Below are 27,352 nucleotides of genomic sequence, written 5' to 3' on the forward strand. Positions count from 1 at the left end.
ATTTCTTGCTGCTCTTGCTTGCTTCCTAGTTTTCGAAGTATCCTAATTCAGTGGACAATTATGCTAAACACGCAATCCTCTCTGTGCTCCAAACAAATAAATCGGCGTGTCACCGGCGATCGTGCAGTGCGTCACTTTCTTTTCAATCAAACCAACGCTGCAGCACCGTCGATCACAGTCAGAGCCTGTTTTCTTGCAGAAGGACAGACGCCCGCGTAAGTTCCCTCTTTTGCACAACAAAATATGTTGCACAAACATATCTTGTCCCAATTGTCCTTCGCTGAGAGCGCCCTGAAACCTATACTGTTTACTAGGAATGTGTCTTTCTCACGGGAATTGCCTGCACTGTAGTAATTATATCGGAATTTCACTCTTTCCTTGGCTGGAGCATTGTGTTTTTTCCTGTCATATTATTTTTGGGAGGGGCAGAAGCAAATACGGTTCATCGCTCAACTTTTATTTCCCCCATTTCTGCCCTTTCAAGTTTTGTTATCAAGTCATAGATATTACTTGTAATGCTTCTGAAATGCAGGCGATCCCACATGTTATATGAACATTCAAGAAATGCCGACAGGCTCAAAGATCAGCGATGTCTCGTGAACAGGGCCAAGCTGTCAGCTGAGGCCCGAGGTGTCCTGCTTCACACATCACGTGCAGCGCTGTGGAAGCTATGCGAGGAGTTCGTTCAGCAAAATGTATAAGACCGCACGTCTCGTGGTCCGTTTTCGTCATTGTAAACGCTCGTTTACAACACTGCCACGTTGCAAACGCTCGCGGAGGCTCGCCTCCGAGTGACGGCGTGCAAATGAAATACCAAGAAAACGAAAACAACAAGGCTCTAAGCGATCCAGTCATACAGTAACAGCCGTATAAGGGTGTTTGTCTATTTGCAAGGCACTAAAATCTTCACTTATTACTCAGCCTAAAAACGAAAAGAAAAAATCTAGTCTAGGAGGTGAGAATATCGGATTATTTCTTAATGCAACACACCTACTGCAAGACGTTTCGCTAGCCTCCACAGTGTTGCACCTGGTGTACTAGAATTCTAGCGCAGTGTGGTTGCACCTGATACGTGACACGCACTGTAGAGACGCCGCCCACCTTGGAAGACTCTGTCGTGAACGCTCTTTTGAAGAAAAGTTATTTTTCGTTCTTTCCGATGAAGACCTTCCCTTAAGCACATTTTCTTTATTTGTTTATGTGTATTATGTGTGCGTAGTAAGGCCTTTGTTGTGTGTCAATGTTTCGTGGAATCTTGTTATTATATATCCAGCTGTCATGACTGCTTAGTTGTGCATCAAGATACAGCCTTCTTACTCAAGCGGTGAGCCTTCTTACACAATGCTGCATTGTCCTTGTTGATGGCCGGAACGACAGCTTTTTCATACGTTTCTTTTTAACATTTTTAATATCTGCAAACTAGGCAGCATCCCCCCTCCCCCGCCCACTGAAATCACTTTGTTTCAACTTGCCATCTACCATCTTAATATGAAGAAAGCACACAAAATAGATAAACAGGCAAATTATGCCGGAGGAAGATAGAAGTATAAAAATGCAATAGCAGCATATTTTCTAAGGCTGTGGTTATACAGCTGACGCTTTTGAAGACACGTTCATCCGAGTCGCACAGATTTGTGTTCTACGGCACTCTAAAACGACTTTGCTCTAACGCGGGCTAGGGCGATATCGAAAATAATGGAAGTGCGGTGGCGGCTGCACGGCGACGACGATCATTTACTGCACGCGTCGCGTCAGTGTCGCTTTCCCGCCGAGGTTGCCAGCTGTGCCACTGTTCGTGCAATAAGTTCTCCTCCTCAGATTTCTGCCAGCGCGGCGTGTGACAGACATTATGCTCGACCGAGTTGGAGTTAAATTACGGCAGCTCAACCTAAACTCATTTTAGCCGCCCGCACTGGGCTACTTTCTCCCCGTCTACTACGCCACAAAATAACTACTTACTGCGATGCCGGTGGAAGATTACTACGGTCCTCGCTTTACCACTAGTGTTTCTTCAGCGGCGCGTTGGTTGTCTCAGCGGAATTCACAGAGACTGCGATAATACTTACGAAAAAAAATTGTGTTCTAGGTCCGCCCCAGGAATCCTTCCTGCACCAAGTCAATTTCCGTCACAAATGTAAGATTACGACAGAAGAATAAGCCAAGAAGTAACCCGCCCACATATCCCTAGTCGCATTTTACTTAACTATTCCAAAGTAAATCAGGCCTTCTTCATCTCTTCGCAACGGAAGTAGTCTCTTTGGTTACGTGTTCGCAAAAAAAAGTGAGAAACATACTGTCACTTCATGTATTTTACATTTCCTTGAATCCAGCCACGGGCTTCGTAATGAAACGTTAAGCTTTCGCAACTCCGTTCTTTCCGCTAGCATACAAACACCAAAAATTTGCCGTTACCATCAGTGACGCCTAAATGCCCGGCTGTCAGCGAAGGCCTCGCACGCGAGCCGCGTCCATCGAAGTCACCACGACAGTCAGCAGTAGTGCGTCGCCGCCTCAGAAACAACGCAAGAAAAAAAGAAAGAAAAAAAGGAAGGAAAGCGAAGAAGTAGGCACGGAGTCTCCCTGCGCTCCGTTGATTAAATGCCAACGGACAGACTCTCGCCGGCCTTTCGCCTCAACGCCCGAAGTCGTAGGAGATCACGCGACTCCCGCAGCCAATCGCAGGGCCAAGGTCTTGCAACCCACGTTTTGCGGGGCGCAGAGAGCCGTTGTAAGCACGCTTTACCGGGCTTCCCGGCACTGCACTAAATATCCGTTCTTTCTGCAGGGAAATCCGTCCTTGTTTTTGTTTTTTTTTCCTTTGACCGCAGTGTTTCCGGGAGTGGGGATTTGCGGCTGAAAACTAAACGAACGCGTGAAAGCTTCAGTTGAGGAATACCGTGATAGAAGCTTGGACTAATCGTGTTGACATTAGTGAGTTTTAGCTCCTCTAATGGTAAATGTCTGCGCAATAGACTTTGCGAAATGCTGAGTTGCGACACCAACTGATTGTTTAAGTTCGGGCTTCTTGGTTGATAGTCCTCAGGCTGTGCGGTGCAGTATTGTGTTTGTTTTCCTTGCGCTGACCAACCTGAAGACAGTACGTGGCCCTGCGTCTAACCACAATGTTTTGCAGGCACATTTTCGTGCTGGATGATTGTTCTTGTTGAAGAAAAAAAAAACCTAGAAAAGCTCTCTTGTTTACAGCTACGAGGCTGCCAAAAATATTTGCTTAGCAGCGAGATACTCCATAAGTAGCCATCTGTTTGACTTTGAAAAAAACATATAGTTGATCCCTCCGGTATAGGAATCGGAATAACCCGGAATTAAAACGTGCCCTTATAGAAGTAACTGAGTGTTTACTGTACATTGATATAAGAGAGTTTGCAATATTATTGTCTGGAAGCTACAGCAGCGTTTAACGTGGATGTGCCCACTTTGATGATTGGTGGAACATCTTCATCCCGACGACTAACGTCCCCGCTAAATGATTAAACAAACCCGTATGGTAGCTGTAGTAGTTAATGGTGAAAGCGCAGAGAACTAGGTGTGATAGCCAGAAGAGCGTCGCATATTGGACGCAGAACTTGGTCGCCATCCCGCGGCATGTTAAAATGTGATTGAACACCACGGCCGGACTAGAGAGAAACGCAAAGCGCGTCGTGCCGCACCGGTAGCCCGGCCGCGATTTTGCTAGGGGTGAGCGCGTGAGCGGCGAACGCGGCGTTACAGCCAGGTGAGGCAGGCGCGCGTCGCAGAGCTATGAGCGAGGCCGACGCCTTTACGACGCTTGGCTAAGGTTGCCACCTCGCGGTGTGTTAAGGCATTGACAAAATTGAACTTCTATTGAAAACGCGCCGAATGGGCGGGACGCGTAACGCATTGTAGGTGCTAATCGCGAAGGCCACAGTAATGACGAATTACTTTACTTTACCGCTCCCAGGGGGCAACACCACCCCGCCGAACGGGAGAATGGTAGATATAAAAGGCGCGTTTGTCAAGCCTCTACAGTCTGTGACCGTGGCGCAGTAGGAGTCCACCGGTCTCGCATTTGGGAAAGTGTTTCCTAATGCCTGGAAATAAAGAAAAAAAATGTGACCGTGGCGCAGTGGACAGCGTGCCCGGCATCTGTTGTTGCGGACCGAACGGTCGTGGGTTCGATTCCCGTTGACGGAACTTTTTTTTCTTTGCCATCTAATCGCGTATATTTTTTGACGTCATTTCCGTGACGGAAATACGTCACTGAAGTCTTGGTGGACCCTGGCATAAAACACTTTCGTGTTCAAAAGACAGAATCCTAAGCTGCTCGATGCATAACTGCGACCCCGAGCGCAGTACCAAAAACAACATACAAATAGTATATCTGAAGCTCTACTTGCGTTTAGCCCGAACGAAGTTGTTCTCGAGCCGCTGCGGAAGAAATAATGCGACCTCTTGAACTAATTTCCATGACAAGTGTGACATTTTTTGAGTACCCCAATAGACGGTGCTATTGAACAGATATTTGTGAATGTCGATCACTGCGAACTGTTACGCATTCCTCTTTGAAGTCTTCTGCCCTGACCAATTCTCACTGCACGGAACCTCGAGCAAGAGGGCTCTATACATATCAGTCTTTATTAGGGTATCGAAGCCCTACGTATACACACTAACACTGGTTCGCTCCTCCTTCAGTTCTTCGGCCTTGGCCGTCGTTTTTCCGATCTGGAACAGCTAGCAAACTGCGCGCATTTTTCTTTGGCGAACGACCGCTGTGTGGCGATCGTCAACCTTATTCGGCGCACTTATTTTGTCTTTGTTTTATTCTTGCAAGGTCGTGCTTGTTCGTCTGTTGCGGGAGCGATGCGAGCTCCCATCAAAAAGCATCTACGGGGAACCGCACGAGTCAGCGACTGTGGGGACAGCGTCTCAAGCTTGATGTCAGAGATCGGGGCCGGGTCTATGACCGTCACATTTGCTTGCTACACAAACAAGCCACGAAAATACGTACGAAGAGTAGGCATAAATGTGCACGTATATATCGGTTCTGTTTGGGTGTTTCTAGAGGCCATTGTTAGGATTCCTATGAGTCATTATTTCTCTTCGGACCAGGAATTATGCTTAAGCACAAGAAAGCAACTGGCACCGGTGCCGGCACTGACATCATGCGTTCGTAAATTTTAGTGCGAGCATCGTTTTCCTTATTCATCAACTTTTTTGAAAGTTAAGAACGTACACATATTCTGTTTTATCATCGGGTGGGATCCCACGAAAATAAATGCATGACCAGCAGGTGAACCGAACCGCTGCCTCTGAACATTGTGGCGCAATACTCCTATACTCAAAGAATAAAAAAAAAACTTCTATGACTCTTTCTTGTGAGTCCTGACTTGACGCGTATATTACCTCTTTAATGAGACACGTGAACTTCCTTAGGAGACCATTAAACTCTAGTCTGACAGTTCTGGGGCCCAAACAGCGTTGAAGTGTCTCCTGAAAGACAGTCATGCAGAAAGTCCGCGCTAACCGAAAAGAGTAACGCATAGTCTTTTCTAGGGGCATAGCTCCTCTTAGTCTAACCTTGTCACGTCTCCGTTGTCCGGCGTATCTCCCGGCAGCCGGCAGTAAACGGCAGTATCTGTCCGGTGGTGGTGGTGGTGGTGGTGGTGTGCGGCGTGACCACCCTTACTGCGCATGCGCATTCCCTCTCCACACACCTCCTCTCCACTCCCCCTCACCATTCCCCATGTGTCTACCCTTCTCCCCTTTCCCTCTCCACTAACCCTCTCCCCTTCCCCTCTCCACATGTATACAATTTTCTCGCGACTTACTTTGCGACGACTCGCTCGTTCAATCGAGATGCTATAACAAACCGTATCCGCATGTTGGAGGACCACGACTCCCAGTATGTTTCTCGCATCGGATGACACTGTGCAGAAAGAGTTCGAAGTTGTACCGCCTTCATGATCGGCCCAGGTCGAAGAGGCTTTAGCCTTCGTCAGCACAGTGTAAATGGTCATCGTTAATCTAGCGTACATCACGTGATATAGCCGCAAGCATGCATACTTCTGTCTATGCTTTAAGTTGTACGAGCAACGTAAGCCCTTATAAGTAGTTTACGTACTTGTAAGTACGATTATATAGCGTGCGATCGTACCTATCGCTAACGCCCGTCCAGTACCTCTCCAAATTCCAGCAACCGGTACGTTTTCAGGGTGCTTTGAACAGCTGAAGTGTAAATCGTGTGGTCGGCGCCACACGGTCCTTGTCACGATCGTCTTGCTACTGTCAAACGCTCTTGGGACAGGAACATAGTTATTAAACTCACCAATATACCTTAAACCTATATGGCAATTTCTTTACATACTCCTAAGCCGTGCTGTGTAGCTGATTCCAACACTAATATAACGGGTGTTTCAAGAAATGTGTCCAAAATTCTCAAAAATAAAGAAAATGCAATATTTGTTCGATGCCTTCACAACTACTTCTTCTGTAGCCGCAGACCTCTTAAGATGGCTAAAGACATCATCTGGGACAGTAATTAAAAAAGCTAAATTAAATAATTTTTTAATTAGTGGACTTAGGCGGTTATGTCACATGGGAAAATCGAAGCCCTTTATGCGAAGAATCCATTGCAACTTTGAGATTTTGAAAAAGCGGCCTCTAGTAATAATTGCAAAGTAATCAAATTCACCCAAGTTCAGCGGCGAAACCGAAACGCAAACGAGTGCAACTGCCATATTCTTCTGAGATGTCCGCAATGAGGGAGCGTCGTTATAAGAACCATCAACCGACTTATGTGCGGGTGTGCGGGCTTCGCTTGCAATTATATCACGCACGACGCACATACGTTAGCCAACGCGCAAGAACTACACCTTTGTAATCGTCATCTTGAGCAGCTGTGTAATTCTGGTCGTCTGCTTCTTTCTATTTATTTTTATTTTAGTCTATTTAATAAACATTACATTGGTATCCCGTGTTGATTCCGCAATCTATATTCAAGCGTTGCCCGACACCGGAGGAATACGCTAACGAAAATTACGTGCCATATTCACATCATCGCACCCTAAAGTGCACTTCGTTTCGATAATACTGCCGTCCATGCTCGAACTTGAGTGCTGACGTTACGTCAGACTATGAGTTCCCCTTTAAAGGCTGGTGCAATCGACGTGCCTGGTAAGCCCACGATGTGCACACAACTACTACACTTACAAAAAACAACGTCGATCAACCTCGTAACTAGTGGCTGAGTGCTTCGCGTGTAATCGATTCCCACAAGGTATGGGATCTGCCGAATTTTTTTATTTGTATAATGTACCAAATGTTTCAAGTTTGTTTATCTGAGTCTATCATTGTGTCTATCCAGCGTCTGTGTCTATCAATTTAGTTAGGGCTTTCTACTGCTTCCTTCAGTAATTAAACGAGTCTGTGCAAAACGCCTAATACAGCTTACACGAAACCACTACTTCATACAGGCTACTCAAATCGTGCTACCAGAAAACAAAATTTCGTAGTGTTTTTTGTATGCCGTCACTATCTTCACACAAAAAGAAACTAAAGACGACGGTACAGCTCCTGTTTTATCGCCTTGTGTTTCTTGTTGTGTGAGTTCTCTTCAGCGTTACTATATGCCAGTTTGCATTAGTATAGCCAGAAATCATTTTTTTTGGGGGGGGGGGGGCGGTGGATTTCACTATACTTTTGCATATTCGTGCGTGCTTTTGTATGTGTGCGTGTATACACACACACATGCAAAATTGAAGGATTTTGGGGGAGGCGTTTAACCCCCCTACCGCAACCCCTTGAGGTGCTGCAAACCTTGGCTAGGCCAGTGGTTTGCACTACCTAGTTTTCAGTTCAAATGCTAAAAGTATCAGCCATTGCTCCCACTGTCCCTATCGCGTCTGCAGACGGCCTCACATTATGAATTACTTAATTTCTTATCTCCGCGTTTTCTTAAGAATATATGATTCGTTTTAGGCACGACACTACTAAAATTCGAGTCAGAGCCGTGATCAAATTGCGTAGGCCACACAATATTTTATTGAGCTTTTGTTGATAACACCAAGTTAAGGTAGGCGGGAATTTATTTCTAAGCTGCTTACGGCATTTCATACATTCACTTCCGAATACTAACGCATTTCAGGTAGCACAAACGGCAAACCATTGCAAAGCATCGACGTTTTGATGTAAACTTTTTTCCTAATTTTACGTCTCCTCTGTTTTGAAGTTTTGCTTATTACAGTATCCTATTCGCACAAAAAACCGAATACGGAAGCGCTGCCATCAGGCCACGTGTTTATAACTTTTTCATGTGGAGATTAGACTTTTCAATGTTAAGTGATGTTAAATAAGTGTAATCAAAACACGCGATGCTTTGTAAATGGGCATATATGCATCACATGGTACAAGAAACAGGCAGCCCTTACTATGTAGGATTTGTTGCTGGATTATTTATTGTATGTACACACTACACTCTGAGTAAATAAGTGCGTAACTGTCAAAGAAACGCGCAGGATGAATTTATAAGACATTCCGGTAGTCTGACGCAACCAATGTCTCAGAGGCTGGGCATCCTCCCAAGTGACTCGGAACTTCCTTCCGCCAACTACAGGTTTTGTCTACTTTCCTTGGCGGGTAGACGGCGGCAGCGTTTCTCTGCCTAATAATGATAATTTTGGGTTTTAACGTCTCAAACCCACGATGTTATTATGAGAGAAGCCGTTGTGGAGGGCTCCAGAAATTTCGACCACCTGTGCTTGTTTAACCTGCACATAAATCTAAGTACACGGGCCTCAAGCCTTTTCGCCTCCATCGGAAATGCGGCCGCCGAGGCAGGGATTCGATCCCGCGACCTGCGGGTCAGCTATCGAGCACCATAACAACCAGACCACCGAGGCGGGCCGTTTCTGTGTCTACCACAGCAGCGTAGATAGAATATCGAATATCGCACGAAAGCTGTGGTCGAACAAGGCGCGCCCAGAGACCGTCTAGGCCTTTATAGGGACCCCACTTCGAGATGAACACCGACACATGACTTAGCGTCTTGTCTGTGTATTCATCTATCCTCTAGAAACCTGCGGCGAGTTATTGTTGATGCTGCTAATCGAAACCAGTATCTTCTACGTTGGAAGCGGATGTTCTACCACTGCACCACCTCAGCGTCAACATGCAGAACGACTGCCTAGCACATTTTAAAACGCAAGCATTCTTAGGCTAGGTCGCCGGGGCATAACAAGTTTCCGAAATAAAGTGAAACAAACGCACCGAAAGCAACGCACTCCTTCGCGTAAACAGAACCGCCACGAAATAACACAGTACATACAATCATATTTCAGGAATAAATAGTAATTTAAAGACCACCAGCGCAATATAACAGGACTGCGCATTTTCAGTCCGTTCGTAACATTTGCTTTTTGACCTAACAAGTGCTCTGTGACCATCGTGTACTCGTTTTACATGCAACCGCAGCGTAATGACCAAGCTCGTTGTCATGGACTAAATAAAGCCAGCTGTGCGAGACTAAGGCCCAAAATACACAATAATTTTTTTTCAGGCAGAACCAGCTCAAGTTGCAGTCTACTGATATGCGATAACATGTGAAATCCGTTTTTTATAGAATTTTAATGCGTTGAAGCGCATCTGAAGCGCATCTGAAACGCATTCTTTGACTTGGCCCCCGGGGTAAAACCGGTGTCTGCGTGCGCGTGTGCGTGTGTCTTAGTATGCGATCGCTACCAAAAACAGCTGGCCACAATAGTTGCCGCCACCAGTAACTATATCCTACAGTTGGCGCAAAAAAATCTAGGGAGTATAATTACCGCCACAAGTATCAACACCATGCCGCCCTGCCCCCTCGGCAGAACCTTCGTCAAGCTGTACAATCGGCTTTTTCTCTTGTCTCCTCCCACCAAATAAAATAAACTTTAAATTCAGGTATCTATATCACACAGTCAGCGCCACAAGTAACCATGCCATACACTGAGCAAAAAAACCCAGCAGGCCAGTATAGTTGCAAGCACCATGTAACAGTAACGTACAGTCGACGCCTAAATTAGGTATGCTACTATCACTATCGCTACAAGTGAGCTAAAATACAGGCTAGCGTTGGCTAAAGGGGAGTCTAATGCCCGCTTGTGGTGGCTAGCGTTGAGAATACATTGGCTAATAATGGCTTACTTCGGCAAGCATGGTTAACATTGGATATTACTGGCTCGTCTCCCTCAATAGTTAGTGTCGTATACCGGTGCCTAAATCATTGCTCTTCTTGGCTCGTGCGTTCTGATGGACAATGTCTGCTAGTTTTCGCTATCTTTGCCATATACGTTGGTTAAAGAGGTTACGAACAGTTCTTCCAAGTATTCATCGAATGATCTGAGTATTGGAGTTTATTGCCTCATGAATCGATTCCCGCAAAAATTTCTCGAGTTCTTCAAGAACGAATGAACTTACAACGGTTTGTCGCGCTTTAAGCACTTTCTCTTTTCACTCGTCCCGATGAGCGCGCTAGAAGCCATGCTAGAAGCTAAGCAGCGAAGGATGGCACGAGGGAAGGAAGTTACGTCAGCGCGCGTCACGGCCCTGAGCGCGCTGATGACACGCGATCACTCTGTCGCGTTGTTATTTTTGTGCGCGAATGTGGCTCACTAGGAACTGTTAGCGGACTATGGGGCGCTGTGCCGGCACGTGGCGACACCCCGTGGCAAGAAGCGCTTCTGATCCAAACGCCGCGCTTAATTTATGTCGACTATTGGCCAATAGCATGCTATTCGCTGCTCGACGTCGATCAGCGGGCGCCGGAGCGAGTGAGGACGGGTCTCTGTAAGGAAAGAGTGCGACTGAGAAAATGGCAACTTCTCGCTCCCTTTGAAAGCTCTCCGTGGCACGCACGACTGCAAGATTTAGCTGAGAGGTCCATGACAGTATCTCAGTATCTGCTATCCGCAGTATGTCTTTTTCTCACAAAGCGGGGTGGTTCATGACCCCTTTAAGTGATGTCATTAGGAGTAATGCTTACTCTCCATCAGACAGTTCACAATATGGAGATTCTGCTGCATTTCTTTCTCGCGCTTTCTTTCTGCTTCCTCGGAGTTAGTCTACGTTGAAAATCTTATGAAGGCGCTTTGCCCTATCATGTTCGCACGGCTCACCGACTTCCAGGAGCACTCCACCATGGGCTTGGTGAGGTCGAACACTTCGGGTATTCGCTTTCCCACCACGGCAGGCATCACGGCTTGCAGGCTGTTGCCGATGTTGGTGATGGTCAGGTCCTCGTTGAACACGACGCAGAAGGGGAATATCTCGAGGAACACGAAAGCCTTGACCGGTAGCAGAGTTCGGCTCACCATGTCCTCTTCGTCCTGATCGACGGAGACACTTGGTTACACTTTAGAAGCTGTAGTTTTAACGACGGTGCTCTTGTACGGGCACACACGAACATGAAAAGCAACGCAGTCCGAAAGAACGTATTTTGGTCATACGCTGATTTTAGTCTTCGTCTCCTACTTCACCTTTTGTCATTTTGTTTCTTTTTTGTTCTCATTGATTCATTCTATCTTTAACTTTAGTTCCTATTCTATCGTCCCTAAAGACAAGTCTGGCATTGTGAACCTTTCAGGCGGCATGCACTTGTCAGTCTGCTTCCTCCCTATTTCATTTCATTCCTATGCACATGTGTTTATGTCTGCACATTTGCATACCAAGCAATACTAATAATAAGAAGAAACAATAATTTCCAAGAAAAGCGCTACCTTTGAAACCGTGAAGATTAACTCATTTCCCCACGCAAAAATAAAAAGAAACCTTTTGTGCAAGTTACGCTCACTCAAAGCCGTATTTCAAGTTCGAACATTCGGAAGCGTCGAAACTGTCAAGTGGCTCATATTTGAGGGCTAGGCATGTGAAAACGATTTTCTTCGAGCTGGCCTATGTATTTTAAATGTTTTGATCCTTTCTTCTGCGTTACAATCGTGATAGCACGTTCATTGGCGAATTCTACATAGCACACTGTCTTTCTTTTTCTTCGCAAATGCGTGAAACAGATGTTGAATCGCTGACAAAAGTGGCTTTTAAATAATTCTATAAAAACAGTGAAATTAACGACAACGTGCGCTGTTGCTGCACATGGGTATTACAAAACCAGAGAGCTCAGTATGAGTGCTTGCGGCGTGGCTTAATGTGAGAATATAAATATTTGCCACGCGCCTTCTTTTTGACCCTTTCGTTTTTCAATGGTGTAGTGATTACATGAGATTTGATTAAGATATTTGTAACATTCGTTATTAAAAGAGACAGCGCCACAATAAATCAGTAGAAATGTAAACCAGGGGTACAATCTCCACAGCACAAGAATTACGCATATCCACTATCGTTAAACAACTTGCAGTTCATCGGTATACACGCTTTGGGAACCGTTAGTTGACATAGCCGACTTTCGTTGTATTTCTTATATATTTCTATTCAATTCAGCGCATGCACATGAAATGTCCTTTTAGTGCTAGAAGTTTTCAGCACCTCTCGAGATATGCGCCTTCGGAGAAATGTGCGCCTCTATCTAATTAAAACTCCTGAAGGCGTAATCTTATTTACCACGACATTTTTCTCAAAACATGTATTCGGAACAATGAATGAAACGTTTACGCGCACTCGGCCGAATGCTTTCCTATATCCTTTCTTTTTATTCCGACAAAAACTTGCCCTTAAGGCATAATATTCAAGCGCATGCAAAATCCGAAAATTGACCCCACTGAAATCGTGATGAACACGACGTGTTCATGCGTTCTATCGAAACAACGCTACATTGTACAGGTCGGTCCACTGTTAGAAGGAACACGCGAGCGCGTCGCTCGCGCTGCCCGCAGCGTCATGCACACGAAGCGGCGAAAACCAAGCACATGCGCAAAGCGACATAGGCTCGGCACTTGCCCCGAGAAAACTTTGAGTGAATTCCTACTCATAAATATCTATACCGAAGAATAAGGGCTGCGTAGCAAGCTAACGGAAATTTACCTCGCTACAAGGCCATCAGTGCGAATGCCTTTTGCTTCCTTTGTACTTTTTGTTCCAGAAAATCTGAAATAACTATTCTAATGCTCTTATTGCACGTCATCTGTGAGGCACAATGTGTCGCGCAAACGTTTCGCAAGTCTCTCGACGTGCGATTGCACGGCAGGGCCAAGGCAGCGAGGCCGTGCGCGAGCATTGTGAAGGGCTGGTACAACAGGAGACGATGCGCGTCACGTGCGGCCCCCTGCGTCGTTTTGCGCATGCGCTTGGTATTTGCCGCTTCCTGTGCATGGCGCTACGTGGAGCGCGAGCGACGAACACTTCAAATATCTAATCTGTTACTGCTCGCACGTGTGCCCGATGGACAGGTGGCACTCCATACGTAATCATACGCAGATGACTGTTGTGTCTACCTTCTTTTCCGCCTCTGTGCGCCCTTGCAGCTGATAGCCGGCTTTTGTCAATTGTCTCGTTCTCTTACGCTGTGTCCCTGTTCAGGGGCGTAGCCAGAAATTTTTTTCGGGGGGGGGGGGGTTCAACCATACTTTATGTAAGTTCGTGCGTGCGTTTGTATGTGTGCGTGTATATGCACACGCAGACTGAAAATTTTCGGGGGGGGGGGAGGTTCAACCCCCCCCCCCTTGGCTACGCCCCTGTCCCTGTTCGACTCCCACCATTTTCTGCGATGCATTATTCTTTTTTTCTTGAGGGGAGGGGTAAAGAGTGTGTAGCGGCTGCATGAATACGATGACTTACCCGTGACCGGCATGCAGAGAAGCCACCTCACTGGCCAAAGCCGTAAGGGAAGGGGACAGGGACACCGCATTGTGAAAGTCGAAAAGAAAAGCTCAGAGAACGCACTCTCTAAACAGTTTCCACCACTATCATTCTACCCGGCAGGGAAGCCATGCCGAGTACACTACTTTGGTTTAGCATTCCAGACAGCTTGATACGCGTGCCACAGGCCCCTATCCCGGAATTTTTTTCGGGGGGGGGGGGGGGGGCACTTACTGAAAGCCTTGACTATTTGAGAAAAACGCCTATTTTCATTATTTATTTTCGGTAAAACACCACGTATCATAAAAATTTCGGGGGGGGGGCACCCCCCCCCCCGCTACGGGCCTGGCGTGCGAGTAGCATCAAATTACGCGCTCACTGAAACGGATATGTCTGACGTAAGAGACAGCTCCAAAAAGAACACTGGCACAACTTTATAAGATTAGAAAGCCTTCCGTTTCATCTGTCCGTAGACAAATACAGGGCTAGCAATCTCTTTTGAGTAGTCATCCATTGTTATGGCAAGCAGCAGAGGGCGCGTGGAATGGGGCTTTAAGGAGCCGGCAAAACGGAACTCTGATCGAAATGTGCATTTCAGCAACCTGCCATGTGCAATCAGAAGTTTATCAAGTTCGGGCAAACAAGCGACCGATCATGCCTTCGATCTTATTGCGGCCATGCGCCATACTCTCGTCATTTCTGCCACAAAACATATACTAACTTTCTTTTTAGAAATACGCATTACCTCTGCATTTGGCTGCTGTATCCCACTGTCTTGTATGCCACGCCATATGCGAGTATATAGTTGGGCGAGAGAGCAAAACGTAAATCTCAAATTACAGCGTCCAGCGCTTTAGATGTATTTTTATTGAAAACTGTTTCAGCGCATTCCGCTGAACATTTCACAGAATTCTCAATAACCGCGCATTATAGCTGAGTGACATAATCATCATGTTCTAGTAACAGAAATTTTATTGATATTGATGATTATGCGAAACAAAAACATAAATATGTATCATTAGAAGCACTAAACAAAGCGGCGCCTTTGGCAACGTCAGTGTAAGCCTTAGTTAGACCGATTCGGTAGCGTATGAGATTCGCATATTGCGTATTTGACAGGTCATTCGTTTCTTCATGACGACTTGGCGTTGAGCTAGATAGCAGCGGTCCGGCAATAAATGACGGCTTGAATGTCCATATTAATACATCACGTCAAGCCTCCTGGGCATATTCATTTCCCTTATGCCAGGAAGGTGCCCTCATGATAAATTTTGTGTAATTACTTTTTTTTTTTGATGGCGGGTGGTAGTTTTTATAAATGCGACCCCAGATCTCTGCAGCACCAACAGTAAGATTTCGTTTTGTTTTCCTTGGCATCATGCGACGAGATGATCTAATTGCGAGAACGTCATGCGTCAAGCCAGAAACTTCAAAAGCAATAGGGCATAGTAGAGCACTCTTGTTTTATCATGTACGTCGTTTTCGACGAAGTAAGAAACTATCGCTATGAAGGTGCGAGCGTCTTATATTGTGTGTGCGGATTTACACGCGTCAAGACGTGAACCTTGCGTTAAACGCGTTGCACAATCTGCCTTTCCACTTGAGGAAAATTCAGATTTAAATGGCTTTCTGCATGTCCTGGTTCAAATTTCAAATGTTAAGCTGCTGACGACACGGGACGCACGAAATTTCTCTAAGCCTTCTCAAGGAAGGAATTTGCATATAATAAAGAGATCACGCTCGTCTTCGGCACCAAACCAAAGAACTTCGAGCACATCAAAAGACTGCGATGAGTCATTTTCTTCCCTTCACATTCGTTTAATCGTTTAAAACCTGTTTTCGAAAATATAAAAGGCAGCAAACAATTGCGAGCGTGCCCTTCTGAAGTTCCTTCTGCTTAACGTGTCTGCAATGGTGTGACGTGGCCTCTAGAGCCTTAATGCATAATTATTTTTACACTACTCTGAAGCAGAATTACGCCAAGGGGAATTCTACATACAGGACAGCGGCAAAGTATAAGGCAGGATGAGTGCTCAATCAGAGAGCGAGTGAGTTCTCACAAGTGAGGGAGCATTCAGTCGCTAACTTCGTAGTGAGCGCTCACCCTGTCTTCTATCTTGCCTATCCACTGTGCGCGCTCATAAAGGAGTATTTGCAGCGGATAGTAATTCGGTCAACTTGCTGTATTACTTATATATGCTTGCTCCTTTACCACCGTAACAATTGCATACCTGAGTGCCCACTCGACGGCTTCTTATTAGAGAGTCCAGGAGCTTCGCTGATACGACTATATTGTTTTCCAACTGACAAAGAAGCGCAGCCATGCAAAAGAAAGAAAGCGAGAACAAGCGTCACTTTTTTACAAAACAAAATTCACTAGATTTCACGAAGAATGCAACAAAATGTAATGGCCATGCAGTCATCAAACAAAAATTGTGCACGTCACGGTCATGTGCGCGACCTTTTTAAAACGCTCATCTTAAGCACAGATTGGCGCAGATGATTCGTAAAATTTGCAGAAGCGTGTACATTTTAGACTGTGTGGTTTATGGCAGATTTTATTGCGCAACATAACGTCGGACGACATTCTGAGGCAGGCGTTGCGAAGTCAACTGTTTAACTAATATAGCATATAAAAAAGCGCCTAAATCGGCTTTCCTCACTAACATGTATGTAGCATGACTCAGAACTGTGTGCTAGTTACTCACTGAACGTAAATCAATAGTTTTGTTGCTAAGAATGTAATATAACAAAGAATAGGCGGTAAAAAAACCGCGCCTGCATAGCTTTACTTAGTTTTAACCGTCAGAGAGCATTTTTTCGACGTCGTTTCCTCAGAGCAACAGTGCATGCATGTAAGAAACGAACCGCTAAACTCGGTCATAACGCTGTCCCGCTGAAGTATTATGCGCCGTGTATTGTTATTAATCACTGTGCAATATTTGGGCAAATTTCAGATAAACTATTTTTGTCGCCGGCGTCTTATTTGTCCTTCAGTTTTATTTAGGGCGATTATCTCACCCCGCTTACGGAAGGAATATGCATTATGACCATTCCCGTGCACTGATCTCGTAAGCGTGCAATAACGTAGACAGCCAACCAATTTGAGAAAGATTTAACAAAGATTGTTCTGAAGTTGTCTGTTGGGGCGTAAATGTTTTCGAATTAGTGTTCTTTACCAGCCTTTAGTTATCAGCGCCTCGCATTCTGTGTCAGCCGATGTCAGCCGTTAATGAGCAAAGCGTAGAGCCAGTTCCATCGTCGTCCGATGTGAGCAGCGTCTGCCAACCGCATCAGTGTGTGACCGACGCGGAGATACTGTGGACCCTGAAGATGGTGTCGCCCCACTACTCTTACAACTCATCATCACGTACAGGGGACTTATTCAGGAAAATGTTCCCTGATAGTAACATTGCTAAGTCATTCTCCTGTGGAGAAAAGAAGTCCGCGTATGTTTTGTGTCATGGTCTAAGACCATTTTTTCTCTCTTGCCTGAAACGCGAAGCGGGGCAGTCTGATGGGTACACCATTCTTTTCGACGAGTCCTTGAACGACTGTTTACAGTAAAAACAGATGGGCATCCACTTGCGGTTCTGGAGCACAACGCCGGAGAACGTAACGACGCGATACTACACGTCGGTTTTCATGGGACATTCGACCGCCGAAGAACTCCAGGACAAACTTCTAGGTGCCTTGACAGATTTGCCGCTGGAGAAAACCGTCCAGCTGTCGATGGATGGCCCCAATGTAAACCTGAAGTGTTTTAGAGGAATGCAGGATTACCTGCAGAAAAACCATCTAGTTCAATGTTTGAACATGGGGACCTGCGGACTACACACCATTCATAACGCTTACAGTACGGGTGTTGTTGCCAGCAAGTGGGGCCTAGAAAATCTTCTGTCAAGCCTCCGTGCCATGTTTCATGACGCACCAGCACGAAGAGAAGATTTCTCCACTGTCACAAGCCAAGATATATTCCCTCTGAACTTTGCTCCACATCGCTGGGTTGAGAGTGTAGCCGTGATTGAACGTGCCATCGCACTGTGGGATGATGTGAAGAAATATGTGGAATGCACAAAAAGGAAAGACGTGAACACACCAAGGTGTGCATCATACACACAGATATGCGCCTTTTGCCAGGACCCGCTGCTGTTGGCCAAACATAAGTTTGCACTTGGCATTGCCATGATTCTTAAACCATTTCTCACTGAATACCAGCTGGACAAACCGCAGATCTTTTTGAAAAGGGAGATGGAGAGTCTCTTGAGGAAACTCCTCACGAGGTTCGTGAAATGCTCAGTGCTGTTAGTTTCTACAGGAATGATAAGCATACTCAAAATGGACCTCGCAGACCCAAATAACCATGTGTCTGCTGAGAAGGTTGACATCGGGCATGCTGCTGAAAAAATAGTCAAAGCTGCAAAGGTGAGCGCCAAAGAAGTATTTGCCTTTCGAATGGAATGCAAACAGTTCCTTATAGCTACAACAAAAAAAATCACAGCATATCCACAGAGTGAATGATGATGAGTGGGCGAAGCTGCGGAGGTTCATGGGTAAACCGTGAATCTTCCGTGAATTCTGCCCAGTACATCATCACCGACGTGAGATAGGGCGCGTTTATACTGAAGGTTCGATGAGTTATGACGACTTGCAGCTCACTTTAATTTTACATGTACGCTGTGAATTTTCATTGTTTAGAAAACCATTGCTTTAGAAAACATCTGACGTTCTTTCGTTTGCTTTTAGAAAACATCTGGTGTCTTTCGTTGGTTTATTTCATCAATCAACGGCGTTTTGAACAAAATTTTTATTGTTTAATCACGCACAGGAGAAATCTCACCAGGCACTACCTTGGAAGTAAACAATGGCTGCTAATGGAAATGAGAGACAGAAGAAGTCGGCTTTTAGCTAACAATTACACTTCGACTTCTACTAACGTTTCCTACTGGAACATGCCAATGGCTGCTAATGGGGAATAAGAGACAGAAGAATTCGGCTTTTAGTTAACGCGCACGCTGCGAATTTTTTATTGTTCAACAACGCACAGGAAAAATCTCCCACCGGCACCACCTTGGAGGTCAAGATGTGGTACTAGCGTTACGACTGGTTACGCACTACGACTACAACTACGAGGGACGAACGGGTGCCGCTTTAAGGAGCTTCGCCCCTAAAAAATTCAGGAGAAGAGCCCACTAGCATATCAGCTGGGTTAGGAGCCTGTCTTCGCTCGACCCCCGCCAAATGGCCTCAAAGCCTGATGAGTGTCTTCCAAGCTTCAGAAAAGTCCTAGACGCACTCATTGCAGTTGGACGATTAGATGAGCATGAGCGCGATGTGGTGCTTGGAGAATACGCAGAACTTCTTCAGGAGAAGAAGCCCAACCTGCGGCAGTTTGACAAACACTCTTATAGTCTGGATGAATTTTACCTTGAGCTGCTAAAGATTGATTCATCATATACGCGCCTCTGGAAGGTTGTACGACTTCTACTAGTCTTGAGCCATGGACAGGCCTCTGTTGAAAGAGGTTTTAGCGTCAACCGACAGGTACCTGTTGAAAACCTCAAGGAGATCTCGCATGTGTCGCAGCGAATGGTCTGTGATGCAGTAAGCAAGGCTGGTGGTGTCATGAGCATTGCAATAACAAAGAAATTGCGTAGATCTGTATCAGCTGCACACAGCCGCTATCGGGCCTACTTGGAGGAGATGAAAAAACGTGTGAACGAGCAGGCAAAGGCATCCAAGAGAAGCCATGTTGAAGACGAGATTCACAGTATGAAAGTAAAGAGGCGGAAGCTCGAAGAAACGATTGCTGACTTAACAGCTTGCGCTGACAACTACGCTGAGCGGGCAGAAGCTACAAGTGAGATCTCTTTTATTGTGAAGTCCAACAGCCTCAGAAAAACAGCGAAAGAAAAGGCTGCGGAACTTGTAGAAATCAATGAGAAGATAAAAGGAAAGCTAAATGAACTTAATATCTAGTCCACTGATGGCCTTTTCTTTGTGCGTGTGTGTCTGTGTGTGTAATATGTTTTAATTGTGAGGTGCAATATGTCTTGATATTGATTGTAAAAATGTGTTTGCTTTTGCTTCTGTGCAATAAAGTATGAATTTTTATGTTGTAAAAAGTGGCGTTGTCTTTTTCTGCGATTTAAAGTGTTACTTTAGGTCCTTGAAAAGCCTTCGTAAGGTCCTTAAAAGTCCTTGAAAACCCTTGAATATTATTTCTCACAGTTGCTATGAACCCTGTATATTGTAGTACGAAGTCTTTCACAATTTTTATTACGGTAGCCAGAAGAAGTTCTCGTTATCCATATATATATATATATATATATATATACACAGTCCCACAAGTTCAAGAACTCACTAGCCATCGCAAATATTAGTGTCCTCAAAAAAAAAACGCTGGAGCACTTTCATCGCTTCGCGGTTTATCCTAGTCGGCCATGGGCCAAGTATTTTTGCTAACGAAAACGTTCGCTCCGAGTGCAGCATATGAAGTTCTTGTTCGAGTCGCTGTCTATGTGTGTCATGCTTGGGACAGTCGAGCAACAGATGATGCACATCCTCGTCGTCGTGGCCTTGATTTGTGCGATACTTCCGGCCAAACAAGAACAGCCGCCGGAATAAACATACAGAGCGGAGGGGAATGAAAGAGGGAGGGAGGTTTCAAATGCTAAAAACTGCTTTGAGACAAACTATCCTGGAGAGTTACTACGCCGCCTACATTTTTTGTCTGCAGTTGTCGCTGCAGCATTTTCAATTCACTCGATTGGGTACGACGCAGATGAGTGGGGTGCGTTGAGGTGACTTCTAGTTTTGTCACTGGTCGTATATAAAGAGTGCATCGCGAGAGGTCTTGCCTCAGCCTGCTCTTCTGGTGTCAGCACCCGGTTCGGACGAGGGTGTGGCCAGAAAATTTATCGGGGAGGGGGTCAGAGGTAGTCGACCAACCTTGATCACTGTTCGTGTCAATCACTCCTTACCGCCTCCTCCCCCCCCCCCCCCCGCCGGCTGTCAATGTCAGTAGGTTCGGGTACCACCATTTCTTGTACGACTCGTCCGCTTTTCGTGCTGCAACGATTCGCGCTATATGTTTCGCTGATTTAGAGAGCGGCTAATAAAACCCGCCGTTTCCTAATTCAGCTTACGTGTTATACTTAAGTACTTCGAGCTAATTTGTGAATAATACAAATTAATTTTATTGACTGAATGATTCAAGTTTGCCAAGGCCAAGATGTAAAATATTACTTTGTCTGAAGGAAAAGAAAATAGGAAAGCTAAGCACGGAACTAACTGAACATTGGCTCACAAAACTGGCAAGTTTCCTTAACTTTTTAAGCTGTAATCGTGAGCAATACCTTCCGTTGGAATACTGCGAAGTAAAATACGCGAAAAAACTGTCATAAACGAACCGCCGCTTACGCTTTTTCAAATTTTCCTTACGTGATCATTATCGCCACCATCGTCACCATCATCGCTTTTCAGCACATTTATTACAACTGCTGGACGAAGGCCTCTTCCAATGACTTCGAGTTTACCCTGTTCTGGAACCAAGCCTCAACTTTCTATTTCTCAAATCATACTTTCGGTTTCCAGCCCTGTAAAAGCTGTAATTATGTTTTTTGTTACCTACAGCAACTGGCGTTACTACACGCCTCTTTGTGCAATATAGCGAGTTCCTTGCAGGTACTTAGCGCTTCGTTGCTCCGTCGCTCGAACGGGGGACAAAGAGGTCGTGGTGGTCACGTACTGCGGCTCTTTTAATAATTACCGTACACGACATCCCTTTCATCCGTCTTTGCACATCGACATCGGTAGCGGGACGGTGCTTCCCCCGAACTGTCCACGTGCTCGGTGAGTGGCCACATTTCCTCTCGAGCTTGGCGGCCGCCATTCGTTGCTCTTGGCAAGTGGCGTACTCCCCGCCATGGCCTGTAACCGCGCCGTAAAAGTGCGACGATACCGTGGTGGTTAACGCGGCTTAACGACTCTTCGATGCCGCGTCGTAAACTGAAATGGCTGATTCTTGCACAGTTCCACTCTCGTTGAGCCAACTCCCTCATCGCTGGTCTTTATCGCTAGTTTCCTTTCTTTTTCCGTATTCCGGATGAGTGCACTTAGCCGATCGAAGAAGAAAAGGAAGCAAAAACAAGAGGAGCTGACCGGCGTTGATCGTAAAACAATGCTAACAGCACGACGTCGGTGTAGTGAGTGCAGTAGTCGAGACGAAATTACTTTCCACGGTTTGAGCCGGATTTTCAGCGGCACCACGGCACTATAGTGGCTCAGCCAATGGGGTCGCGAATTGCCTCTAAGTGGTACTGCCATTCGATAAAGCAGCTTAAGGAAGTAGAACAGCAGCAGTGGAACATAGCTCTTCAGCTGTTATTTTAGTTTTCTTTTGGTTCACATGTTAGTCGGGTACATGAAACAAATTGGTGTAACTACACTGTTCTTTCGCTCGTGACTTCCCGTGAATCCCTATGAGGAACCACAATAGCTTTTCTGTCATTTATTAACGACCACCACTGGCACACTTCGCTTTTTTCTTCATACTATCAACATTCCTGAGCGCTCATCTCTCAACATAAGTGGAGCCAGCAGTAGGTCCCGTACTGTGTAAAATAGATAACATAAAGGCGAGTGCAAACTAACTGTCACAGCTCGACACCTGCAGCACGCTGCTCAAACACAAAGAAGGACGCACCAAAAGAACGCACAGGTACGCATAAGACGAGAGCAAATTCTCACAGTTTTTGCTTCAACTAACCCCTACTTTGGCTCTTCTATAGCTATCAGATTACTCCTTTCGAAAACGCGGCCGCTGCAACCAGAAAAGTGACATTCGTGTGGTCTATAGCTTCAACGCAAACTTTGTTGAAAGCACTAGACGTAGAAAAATACCCCTCAAGAAATAATCGCGCGTACACGGTCGACCACGCCCTGTATGTCAAAGTACAAGTCAAAGGAGCACATCCCAACTCCGGAGAAACACTTGACAGTTTTAGAATAGGGGATCCAAGAAATTTGCGAGCCGCCAGGACGCATGCGCAGAACGCAAGCCACTCTCGGACTCTTGCGCTCGTGTTTTTTTCAAGACCCTGTAGCACCTTCCCTTGGGCGGCAAACAAAACCGCAGGGCGTGCGACCTCAAGAGAAGAAAATAAAGACGGCGCTTGGCAGTGGCACGTGAAGCCACGGCTCGCATTCCCTGCAGGCGTCGATTCTGGTGACTAAGATGAAACTTGATTTGGCTCTAGTTGGGGCATATTCCTGAGGGTAAAATTACAGCGCAAACGTACTACTTTGTCATTCTTACTTATTTACTTCTTTGTCCCCATACCCATCTTAGTATGATTTCATGTCTTCGTGTATGTAATACGCTATCATCCTTGTTACACGTTTTGGTTTAGAGATATTATTGTGTGCGCATATGCGGTAAGAATGCCTTGGGCTTATATCATCGGCCTATGAAAGAATAAAGCAGTCGTTAGTCAGCACTTGTGTCATACGTTTCTTTTTATCGTGGGTGTCTTGTGCGCTTGCGCTGTAATTTTAGCCTCCGGATTCTGTTCGCGGTGTAACGTATATACTGTGATTCTAATAATAATAATATATGGGGTTTAACGTCCCAAAACCACGATATGATTATGAGAGAGGCCGTAGTGGAGGGCTCCGGAAATTTCGACCACCTGGGGTTCTTTAACGTGCACCTAAATCTAAGTACACGAGCCTCAAACATTTTCGCCTCCATCGAATATGCAGCCGCCGCGGCCGGAATTCGATCCCGCGACCTTCGGGTCAGCAGTCGAGCGCCATAACCACTAGACCACCGTGGCGGGGCATACTGTGATTCTGGTTCAGCCGTCTCGTTGCTTCCCTCCTGTGGCATAAGCCTACAATAGCCAAAGCGTTCCCGCTAGCTCGCACAACCACGAGCCACGGGACGCTCTTCTTTTTCCCTGGCCCACTGACCACGAGTGGCGTGGCGCTAGAATCCCAAAATGGAAAACTAGCGTGGGTCTCTAGCGATAAGACGCAAACGCAGCGCGGGCAACGATGCAGCATGGCCCGCGTCTTGCATAATTTTAATTTCGCCACGTGTAGCGTCCCGTGTGTTTCACCCGACACCGCGTGCGTTTGTATTCTGTCGTTAGTAGCCTGGATAATGAATAAGGCATGGCGTAATTGTCTAAGGCAGCAAGCTGCGGAGCGAGGGGTCGCAGGATCGAAACGCCGGTCGAGGCTTTCAGAATTTTTTCTTCCGAATCATTTTTATTTGTGGATTTTATTTACATATACATACATATACATATTCCGAACATGACGGCGATGGCGACAGCAAAATTCTTTGAGAGTGTCCATATAATCGCTATCGCAATAAAAGCAAACCGTGTGTTTGAATATGTAGGCTGTAAGAAAATGCAGGCAAGCTCATTTTCAAAAATTGTTCGCAGGGAAGAGGTTATCTCAAAGTGATGATCAATATTTGCTGATATTGCTCTTCGGGAAAATTAACCGTGACACTATACCAACCACGATCCATACCAACCACATTCCCCGACAATCGTTGCGCTTAATCATTGCCAAGCATACAGGGATTAGACAGGAAAAAAAGGCCTCCTTGTCTGAGCCTTTCAGTAGGTCATATCGACGAAAAGGCAAAAAACAAAACAGCTTTCAATAAAGTTATGCATCTCCCTCTCCTTCCTCCACCCCATTTCATATTGACTTTAACGTACTTTGTTGATTGAACACCGAGAGTTTGTTTTTTATACTCAAGACCGAAATATCATCAACGTGGCATATTCAAGGAAGGTTTATCAGACACCGTCAAAATATAGATTTGTTTTCGACCATTTCAAAAGATAACTTGTCGTTTATAAAATCACTGTGTGTAATGACCATGCACTTTTTTTTCAGCCTCTACTTGACCAGGATCTCTTACCAGCTTTAAAGACGGCGGTTGGTAAGCCATATTGTCGAAATTCAGCCTCATGATGACGTGTAGCGTGTTGAAGATGGACTCCTCCTTCAAGACTTCCACTTCAACTTCTGTATTGTAGAAGTGCCGGCCCACTTCTTTGATCTGGCCTGGTTTGGAGGAAGCAGAACACGAACTGCATGCAACTTCCACGGGAACACTGTTATCCACACAGTCGTGGGTTTCTTTTCTAGGGAGTTTCTGCGTTATGAAAGGCGGCTGTTCTATCACACAACACGCTGGGCCTGGCGCCATGCATTCAATCAGCAGGCAAATGTGAGTCTGCCTCTGCCTATCACATACACTCAAGACGTTTACTGGCGCAGTCAAACAACCGGACACATTTCAACATCGGTGTGCCATTGTGCATGAGATTAGTTTTTAGATGAATGTTTGGTGATGACGGTGGAAGCCCACATACATTGAGCCTTGCATGAATAGAGCGCTCTCCTGGGTCAATATGACTCCTGTTCGATTCAGACAGCAGAGTGTTGCAGTGTATGCACATAAATAATTTGCTAATGACATCACTGTTTCGGCAGATGTTCGATTCACCGTTTTTAGGCTACTATAGGGAAGGAGTTGATTTTTATTTCCGGTGGTGTCCCCCCCTCCCCGCACCGCGTCTTTCACAGTTTTCATGCATACATATGCACGCGGATTGTTTATTTCTCAGCCCGTAGCATAAAAAGATCATCTCGATACAACTATCTCGGACAAGGCTACAGGTGACAATAATGATGGTTCAGCTGATGCAGCCTGCAAAAGGCAAGGAGGGGAGAAAAAATTTCCCTTTTGCACCTTCGCTTCAATATACGATCGTCGCTGCTACAACTGCTATAAAACTAGAGCAGTTCAAAGCTGTCTTTGAAAATGTTCTAACAGAGAGTTGATGTAAATATTTCCAATAAAATGACCTATCCTTGCCTAGATTTTTCGGTGATAATCGGTTATTCTTCGCGATTATCTTTGTATATTTCACTTATATCTACCGGCCTCCCAGTGAGGACCAACCCCCGTAAAGGCACTTGTTCCAGTGTTCCAATCGCAGACCACGGACCGCCTTCTAAGGTGATCCCTCTCGGTGATATCACTTTCAATGCGTACTCATTGGCTGGTCGAGCATATGCGAGGAAGTAGGCGCTTCAAACGTTGAATGAGCCATATATGTGCAGCGATGCGACACTATCGCGGAGATATTAGTCGGGAGTTTTCGCCGACAACACGAGAATGATCTTGTTCTTCGAACAGAGTATTATGTGGATAAAGGCCCTGGCTTGGCGAGCGAAGCACTCACCGACGGTGTACCACAGGTAGCCTCGCCGGGTGCTTCGGTAGTGGAGCGTGAGTCCAGTCGAGGACTCGTCCTCGCAGAAGAACGAGGGTGCCTTCATCCGTGGATAACTGAACTTGAGGTACTCGTGCAGATTGTCCAGTCCGTTGAGGAAGTCGCGCATGTGGCGACCGAGCACCGAGAGGACGCGGTCGTAACCGTACTGGGCCAGGAACGACACGAAGTAGACGCCCATGCCTTCCAGGAATTCGCGTTCGCTCACCTTCAGCACCTGCGTGAAAGAGCCGGGCAAAGCGTTCCGACCATGTAGATTTACGTCGGTCGCTTCTAACACCGTCATGGCAGAAAGGCTGTTGCACAAGCTTGTAGTTTGAAAAGCCATCGAAGAAATTTATTTCATATATGTGGACTGACTGACATTCTACAATATTCAAGCATGAATCACACGTAAAATGTCGGACGAAATACCATGTGTCGAGGAGCAAACATTTTAGAAAACCCTGCATTTGCCAAAATCATGAGCAAAAGGAAAGATAACAAACATTTGAAAAGTATTGAATACGTTTCTTTTCTCTCGCTCCTGATTTAGTCACTGTGCTATTCTTCCAAATAATTTACACTATAGGAGCTCTGAGAAACCATAGAAAGTAATTTAAAAAAACACTCGCAGAAGCGCCGAATTAAGGATCTCACATCAGCTCGTCTTGACGTCATAAACTTCTTTGACATCGCCTCAAAGCCAGGTAATTTTTTTTTAATTTTTTTTTTCTGGCACGATGAACTACATTGTATTTTATATGACCCAGAATGTAAACTGGGCTGGCTGGAAAAGCTTTCCTTTTAGCTATCGTGGTCCGAATACAAAGCACAATTACTTCAATACTGTTGACGTCAGGCTGACGTACCGCTGTATTTAATAATGGTCATCATTATAGTTTTCGTGCTTTTACGCGCCGAAACCACGACATAATTTTGAGGCACGCCTTAGTGTGCAAAGGGGAGGGGGCTATAGATTGAGTTCGAACCCCTGGCCTTCTTTAACGCGTGCCAAAATGTAAGTACAGATGTGTTCTTGCATTTTCGCCCCCATCGAAATGCGGCCAAACTCGCGTCCTCGAGCTTAAATGTCCAATACTTAGCCGCTAAGTTCCAACGGCGAGCAATCACCGGTTTTGTATAGGCGTGACATTCAAGGAATCGATGTCTACGGCTTCATTTTCGATGCCTTAAGTTATCCTTCTATTACGAACTTTAAAAAAGTCAGTTTCACCGCAAGGGCGAAGCAATGAATGCGATAACAAGAAATTGAAATGTCG

At 45.7% G+C, this 27,352-nt stretch overlaps 1 protein-coding gene across 1 annotated transcript in view; it reads right to left on the minus strand.

Annotated features, from left to right (window-relative positions):
* The window catches only part of LOC119383701 (soluble guanylate cyclase 88E), an 84,232-nt gene that overhangs the window by 47,780 nt on the left and 9,100 nt on the right, over positions 1-27,352 (minus strand). Inside the window, exons 2-4 of the mRNA XM_037651971.2 lie at positions 26,040-26,307; positions 24,707-24,852; positions 11,127-11,336 (exon numbers count right to left, since the gene is read on the minus strand). Of these exons, the coding sequence (XP_037507899.1) occupies positions 11,127-11,336; positions 24,707-24,852; positions 26,040-26,307 (624 nt within the window). The remainder of the gene's footprint in view (positions 1-11,126; positions 11,337-24,706; positions 24,853-26,039; positions 26,308-27,352) is intronic.

The sequence above is a fragment of the Rhipicephalus sanguineus genome, chromosome 2 (genome assembly GCF_013339695.2).
Source record: "Rhipicephalus sanguineus isolate Rsan-2018 chromosome 2, BIME_Rsan_1.4, whole genome shotgun sequence".
NCBI lineage: Eukaryota > Metazoa > Arthropoda > Arachnida > Ixodida > Ixodidae > Rhipicephalus > Rhipicephalus sanguineus.